The 8,003-nt window shown below is 40.9% G+C and overlaps 1 protein-coding gene across 5 annotated transcripts in view; it reads right to left on the bottom strand.

The window, feature by feature from the left end:
- Positions 1-4,665: 4,665 nt before the first annotated feature.
- Positions 4,666-8,003, bottom strand: part of LOC106938595 (arf-GAP with Rho-GAP domain, ANK repeat and PH domain-containing protein 2) — a 48,848-nt gene continuing 45,510 nt past the window's right edge. For all 5 annotated transcript variants that reach the window (XM_015020688.1, XM_015020692.1, XM_015020689.1 and 2 more), the window contains one exon: positions 4,666-7,293. In XM_015020688.1, the coding sequence (XP_014876174.1) occupies positions 7,031-7,293 (263 nt within the window). In that variant the 3' untranslated portion in view covers positions 4,666-7,030. The remainder of the gene's footprint in view (positions 7,294-8,003) is intronic.

The following is an 8,003-nucleotide window of genomic DNA, read 5'->3' as shown; positions in this document are numbered from 1 at the left end:
ATTATTAAGCAGATCACCTATGTCTAATATCAGGTATTGTTGATGACTAAAACATGTCGGTATGACAAAAAAAAAAAAAAAAAAAAAAAAGAAAGATAAAAAAGTGGCAAGCATGTTTCACTGCACTATTTCTGTTGGTTCTTATTCAGGAAGCTCAGATTGTAGCCCTGTTTTTTCAATTTTAAAAAGGGAAAAAAAAAAAAAAAAAGTGTTTTTCGTGCCGACTGTTCATCACCGGCAAAAACAATCTCTGCTAATTACACCAAACAAAGAGGCAAATGAATCGACACCATCTTTGTTGATTGGGCGCATCTTTGGAAGCGCACGCGGCCTCAGAGAGGAAAAGGAAGCATGTGTTCAATGTGTAGGAGAGCAACTCGCAGAATAATTAACGGCAAAACTTAGCAGAGCAGCCAAATTTTGCAGATTGCAACACAAGATGGCAGTCGCTTAAATATTTGCACAGTGCAGACTATTCCAGCCTGAACTTTTATTTTTTGTATTGTGTGGGCTGGTTCAATTGGAGGTGGGGGACGAGGGGGGGCTTTTAAAATCTTGATTTGACCACCATTAGCTCCAATCTTTCCCACAAAATTAGAAAATTGGCGGGAAAATAAAACCAAACCATTGTTCCAACGACGTTGAAAGAGGACCACGGCTCTACCTCATGATCATTCATTACGAAACGCTACGGATAATTAAGGCCCTCTGATCCGAGAAGAGGATGACAGAGGAGCTCGAGAAAGATAATGTGTGTGAAAGCAGTGACTTTACTGTATGTTTAGGTTTTAATTGAGCAAAAACTTTTGATGCGAGAGCTTCGGGGCAGCCAAAACTCGCCTCTCTCTCTCCTATCAATTATAACTACATAGAGTTATTGCTCTTTTAAGTTCAGCATGTTCCGAGGTTTGAAGATGCATGACGCGATAATGAGAGAGCGCGCGCGATGTGACAGAGCGTGAAGCGCCCCTCGTTCACAGCTCGTTCCAGCAAGTAACCAATCCGTTCGATCACGGTTCTCCGCTGCGAGTCAAACGAGGAGAGACATCTGACAGTTTACGTCGCCCGTGATTTAAAACATAAAGGTGCGCGCATGGTATGTGCCGAGAAGGCAATGCATTTACCTATGTCTAATGACCCTCATCCATCTAAGATAGCCAATTAGAGAGCTGGATGTTAGCGGCGGTCCAGCATTCGCCACTCGTTACCTACCCAATGTGTGCTTTGGCCTTCTGCTCCCTTCAATTAATTCACCAAGGATGGCGAGAAGGAGGAAGCAGACAGAAAAGAAAAGAAAGCTGGATAAAAATAACTCGCCCAATTACAACTGCTGTGAGTTAGGTGGCAATCGTCGTGGCGCTGACTAAGGAAGAGAGAAGGACGAGGAGGAGGAGGAGGGGGGAAAGGTCAAAAGGTGAACATTTGCACACCTTTGATTTGCCTGGCTGCTGCTTGTCTGCATAGAGTATTGACCTTAGTACTTCTAAAAAATAAATAAATAAATAAAGAAGGGAACTTTTAAGTAGTATGTGCGACAATAAGCTATGCTTTCTACTTACTCCTTTTTTTGAATATGCCAGCTATTTCCTTTATTTTTATTTATTCATTTATTTCGAACATGATAGAAGTATAAAACCACACACATGAACAAGGAATACAAAAGACACATTTTTGCACAATAATCTTAACACGTTCATATGCCTTTGGTTATACTGTTCTATACTTATTGTGGTTCCTAAAGTTTTGATATTGTGAAATGTGTGTTTTTTTATATAAGTGGGTATCTTTTCCCTATTTAAAATAAATGCAAAAAAAAAAGAAAACTGTCTTTCTTCAAATGTTATTCAAAGCTTGCTCTAAATATTGTAGATATTTAAACAGTGAGGAAAATGTAAGTATTTCATACACTGTTGATTTTTCAACTTTTCACCACTTAAAAAAAAAAAAACTGACAGAATCCAAAAGAAGAAATATACAGAAAATCACATTGCATGACTTCTACATGACTAAACTTTTGTTGCATGAAATGAGCATTTCATGCATTAGAAAAACAGAATTTGACATTTGATACAAAAACTCATGTTTCCCATTGCAGAGGCCAGACTGATCATCCCGCAGGATGGATTTCGTCTCATTCCTTAATATAGATCTTCAGATCTCCCACTGGGGCAACACAGAGCTTCATCTCTCTCCAACGATTTTCAAATGGGTTCAGGTCTGCAGACTGGCTATAAGAGACTGGTTCTTAAGGAACCACGACTTAGTTGCTATGGCTGTGCGTTTCAGATCAGTGTCACGCTGGAAGACCGAGTCACGGCCCATCTAAATATGACGTTTTCACCTCTGTGCCTCATGGTGCTCTTGGGGTTATGCTCTTCCTTCATCGCTTTCAAAATACATGAACTTTAAACCAGAATGTTCTGTTTTAGTCTCCTTTGATCACACGGCCTTCTCCTACCCCTCCCCTGGATCATCCAGATCGTCATTGGCAAACCTTAGGACATGTGCTAGCTTAGTTTTGAACAACATCCTTATTTACCTCGATATCAGAGACTAGACATTCTCAATTCCTCTTGTATGGGACAAACACATCTGCAAAAATACAAAATGCCAAAGACATAAAAACGACCAGGACCTTTATAATACAAATATCATAGGAGAATAAAAGCATGACTGTTGCCCTGATATGTCCGTTGACAAATGAAGGACCCAGTGTAGAAGACATCCATTTAAAAAGAAGCACAACAGCTTTAACTAAATGCTAATGTTGCTCCGTGTCTACTGAACGTGTCAACATTTTTAGCACACAGACTTTCAATTCTAATGTGTCAACTCAGTGAATACGGCTCGTGTTTCCTCAACGCATCAGTTAAGGAAGAAAGATACACTTGTGAACTTGGCCCCGCAGCAAAAATTATTCTTCATTTGCTGAATATTCTCTTAGAAAAAGAAAAAGGGCCTTGAAGTGAGAAATTCATTCTCATTAGAAATTCTAAACAACTTTTTTTTTGTTTTGTTTTGTTTTTTTTTGTTGGTTTTTTTAAAGGCTTGGGATTATGCCAGTTGTCACAATAAAGAACGGCAAAGCGCTTTTAACCTAAAATAATTTCCACATAACAGACTACAACTGAATGCTTAATGCGTTTTGACGAGCAAATCTAGAACGCAACTGGTAGCGACCTCAAATCCGAAGTGACAAGACGAAAAGACTGCACACGTGTCAATTGTTACTTCGTGTATCACAGCAGAGCGAGAATACAACCGGAGACATGAGGGACGTATGAGAAAAGACACTAAAGTTCTATTGATTTTTCTAATACTAAAGCCCACTGCCGCGAAATCCTTCTGAGAGTAAAAGGTGATTGCACTTGGAGCACTTTTTTTTCTCTCTCTCTCTCTCTCTCTCTTTTTAACCAAACTGACTTTCTTTTACCTTAGTGCCTAAATGACCTTAAACGCAGCTCCATCACGACTTACGATCCATGAGAAAATGGGGAAGGGGTGGTGAGGGAGGTGCTGGGCGGATGATGTTTCCAATAGCTCGTTCATCATGTTAGATTAAATACTCCACTTCACTGATCTTGAACGGGGCACAGTATCCCTCTCTTTCTGAGCTCTCTCTCTCTCCATCACCCTCTCATTCTCTTACAAACCACCAACGTTCGATTCTCACTCATGCGAGCCTTTGCGCTGAAGTGGTCTCTCCATCCCCTTCACTTCATCTTTTTCACCCTCCTCCCCCTTCTCCCCGTCTTCTGATACAGTGTTCTTGCAGTCTTGTCTTCCTGTTTTGCAGCTCCGCTTCTTCCCCCCCCAACCCCGTCCCCGCCCTTCTGCAAAACGTGTTGCTGTTGCCGCATTTATGTGGCGGATTGAGCTCGTAAGCTGAAATAATACAATTAATTTGCTCTCTCCCTGAACCTCTCCTTCGCCGCGCTTCTCCCCGCCGTCTCAGATCAAGGAAGTGGAAATGTGCTGACATGGAGGGATACCCCAAAGAGAATTCTAACAAAGATGTTTGTTCACGCTAATGAAGAAAATAATGAAAGGCAAACAACAAAACTGCAAGAGCGAGCAAAACGAATTCGGCGCCAAGGAGGGATGGAAATGAGTTGAGTGCAACTGGCATTATCAAATATGCACACAAATCTGAGCGAGGCAACAGTATCACTGCTGTGAGGTATCTTTCAATCTCACTTTGCTCCTGGGAAGAGGAGTCGGCAGAAATGATGCACATAAGCAGGGACTGTCGGGGGCCTAATAGGACATATCAAACAACGATACCTCGAGAGAAACCGTGAGCGAGAAGAAAAACATACATATTTTTTTAATCTATAGCTAATCGGGAGATTAGGTCGGTAAAATAGGTATATTAATCTGCATCAGTTCAATACCAACACAAAAAAGTTAACTAAAAGACTCTAAGTAACTGTAGTGCCGTCGAACAATAGGGTTTATATTACAGAGTTGCCAGTGAGTACTTTATTAAAAGTAACTTTGCAAGTCAGACTTTCAGCACAAAAAATTCTGAGCGACAAAATGAGTGAAAAGTTAGGGTCTTTTATGGAGGTCTTCCAGACTCAAAAAACTTTCGTTTGTCACCATAAACCATCAAAATATCTGAGAAAACATGCAAAAAGCTCGTCATCACTGGGAATGTAATTATTTTTTTTGTTTGGAAAAAAAATATTTTGAATTTAATTCAATGTCAATAAAAAAAAAAGTCTACTATAGAACATGCATAATTTTGGAGCATTTTAAATGTTATGCTGGGAGATATACCCGTCTCATTTTCCCTTAAAAACATGCTTTTCTATTAAAAGTAAATAATTTTAACTCTACATCTTCGTACATGCATGACTGACCAATAACAGACTTAACACCAGATGGGTCAAACTTTGTCTAAATTATTCAACGCCGACTTGTTTTAGTTTCAAAACGCAATGCAAGATAATGGGATGACAATACAAGCTACCCCATTTCATGTAAGATTAATATGTGATGCATCGAGAGGAGAAAAGCTCTGTAAAGCATCTGCAAGACATGCTGTCTGGTGATCTTCACTCAGTGCTTTATGGTGACTGTCAGGCGGTCAGGCAACTGCCTGATAACTCGTCATTCAATAGCAATCCTCCGTTTGGGCTCTTTTAAGTGTAAAAGACATTTAAAACCGGGAGCAAACCTAATCGTTTCCACACAAACTTAGTCCAAGTTTGACTTTTTCGTATGGTTGCTTGACTGCAACTCCTGAATAGTTTTTTGTTTTTTTTCCCTCAAAGAAATACACATTCTAGTTTCTGCAAAACAAGCCTTCTGTGTTTTGCTGTAGTTGAGAACTATAAAATAAAAAGCAAACTTGTGATCCTTTTATGTCTGACATTCTGTAATCAGTGAGAACAAATGTACACTTCTAAAGTTTTTAAAAGGTTTCCTAGTGTCTCATGGTGCTTTATATCCCATCTGGGGAAAAAAAAATTATGTATTATTTCAGTGTTTGAGAGAAAGTTTCTGTTTTAAACAGTGCCAGCTTCTCTTAGTTTTGCCACACTTGACTTTTTGCAAATTTCTACCCACTTTTCCCTCCTGCTGTCTTGCTGTTCGGCAGCGTTTTACATAAACGTGTGACTGGCGTAGAGTCTGTAGTCGGAAAGCCTTTGCATACTAATACTTTTCCAGCAACATCACTGACACATGCCTGCTTTCGCCACCTCACACTAGCTTTGCTGAAACTGCAGTTTGTTAGAGACGAGTGTGACTTTCAGTCGGCATCTAAAAAATAAAGGCGAGCTAACGGCCACACCTTCAGACGGACGGGTAGTAAATACTGAACTTTCTGAGGTTCGGCAACTATTACTTTCTCCGCCATCTTTCTATTAATTCACACTTTGACAGACGTGTTAATTTCTACAAAAAAAAAAAAAAGGAATAAACTTTTTTCCACCAGTCACAGCACAAAAGACTGAGAATGACGAAAGGCATCCAGTGCACCAAAGCTGCTTTTTTTTCCCAACTGTTAGATGGAATTTATCAGTCTGTCTTGAAAAAGTAGTTACATGAAGGAAAAAAAATACAAATTTTATAGATGAGAATCTGAAAAGTTCACCTTGCATCTGTATCCAGCTCTGCTGGGTCAAAACTTCAGGGGAGCTTAACCACATTTTGCTGCAGTGACACTTACAAGTGTTTCTAATTAGCTCTGTCCATCTTCACATGGACTCTGACCGTCGTCGGTGACTCTCCTAATGAAAAGCGGTCCCACAGTGTGATTACTGCCACCATGTTTCACACTGGGGATGGTTTGCACTGTTAGTTTTCAACCACATCTTGCATTTTACGCGGAGCCCAAAGCGCCACCTGAGGTTTCATCCGATCAGAGGACTTTCTTGTCATATCTCCTACTTGGCTTGGAGCAAAATGCCAGCATTACTTCTTATGGTCGTCTTTCAACAGTACTACTTCTTCTTCTTGCCATTCTCCATTACTTCTCAACTGCTTCTCTGCTTAATGCACTCCTTCCCCAGCTTTTCAGTTTAGATGCATGGTCACGTCTTGGCAGGTTTGCAGCTGTGTCAAACTTTTTTCTACTTTCAGCTGTTGGATTGAACGGTGCTCTTTTGGACGTTCTGAACTTACGATCTGAACTTCGATCTTTACCACAACTTTATCCGTCTCCATGACGCTGTATGTTCACTGAGGTTCTTAAATCATAGTAAAATACATTGACGTTTGCGCTTCTAATAAAAGAAATTCAGGAAAAGCTTAGAGGGTCTGTATGACGTCTACAACCAAACTTTGGATTTGCACGTGAAGGTCTTGCATTTCCGGTTGTTGTAATTTTTGGGGCTGAGCAACAAGGTTTGCAAACCAGTGTTTTCCGTGTGCTAGCATGTGCCTTTTCTGCAAGCACCCAGTATTTCAGAGCAGACCGAAACATCTTAAAACACACATGCGCATAACGCAGATATTTACTTTCTGCGTTGCACATTCACGAGCCTCTCCAACTCTCCCGCCGCCGCTTCAAGGAGGCTTATCATCTTCCGTCTTTTAAACACAAAACTGTCATTCTATACAGAGGAGTTCCCGGTGGTGTTGGAAGTACCTGTTCTGTTTTGCAGAGCCTGACTTTACTCCCCACCAGGGACACCAGCAGTCTGCCTTTGTAACCACGGAGCTCCAGCAAGCCTCGCTTGTTTGTGGAGGAGAGGTGGGGAAGGCTGTCGGTGCACTTCTGGGAGCTGCAGGCGGGGGGGCGCACGGCCGTCTGAAGAGTTTCCATCCACTCCTGGCGCTCCCCTGTGGACACGTGCATGAGTGAGAGACGGGAGCGGAGGAAGAAGGGAAGCAGATGGCGGATGAGGACACATATGTGAGAGCGAATGCAAAAGGGGGGAAAGGAATTAAGAAAATAAGAAGAAAGAAGAAGAAAAAAAAAAAGACATTGAGAGTTCAGGATCTCCTAGAGTCTTTACATCACACTGTTAGTTCATCATTTTTCAATTTCTTCACCAAGTTATATTGGTTCTTTGACTGCTCAAGCGCAACTGAATGTGATACAGAATATTCCAGGCTGAAAGAAAAGTTATTGAAACACTGGATGAGGCACAATTGCTAAAATGATCTTGGCTCGCAGAAAAGGAAATCCTCCGATGCTGAAAGAAGGTAGCGAATATCTCCACTAAAGACACAGACGAAAAGTGCCACTTTTTACATTCCGAGGCTTCGGGGCAAGAAGCGGCGTGGGTAATTTCAGACTGACACAACTATATAAACGTACCAATATAGCCGATCTTCTAATGAAATGCAGCAACAACAGTTCACAGACTCGGCTCAAAATGGAAAGCAAAGTGAGCAAAGTCACAGAAAGGTGTGAGCACATTTCACAGATAAAATTATCTGATTGTTTAACACGCATATAAATACACATTCAGCTGAGAGTCTTGTCTTGTCAAAGAGCGTGCCTGATAAGGCTTTTAATGAAGTACAAAACGAATCTTAGTGAATTA

The sequence above is a fragment of the Poecilia latipinna genome, unplaced genomic scaffold, assembly GCF_001443285.1.
Source record: "Poecilia latipinna isolate Pla-1442-1.1 unplaced genomic scaffold, P_latipinna-1.0 Scaffold2638, whole genome shotgun sequence".
Lineage (NCBI taxonomy): Eukaryota > Metazoa > Chordata > Actinopteri > Cyprinodontiformes > Poeciliidae > Poecilia > Poecilia latipinna.
This window is presented reverse-complemented; position numbering and strand designations above follow the sequence as displayed.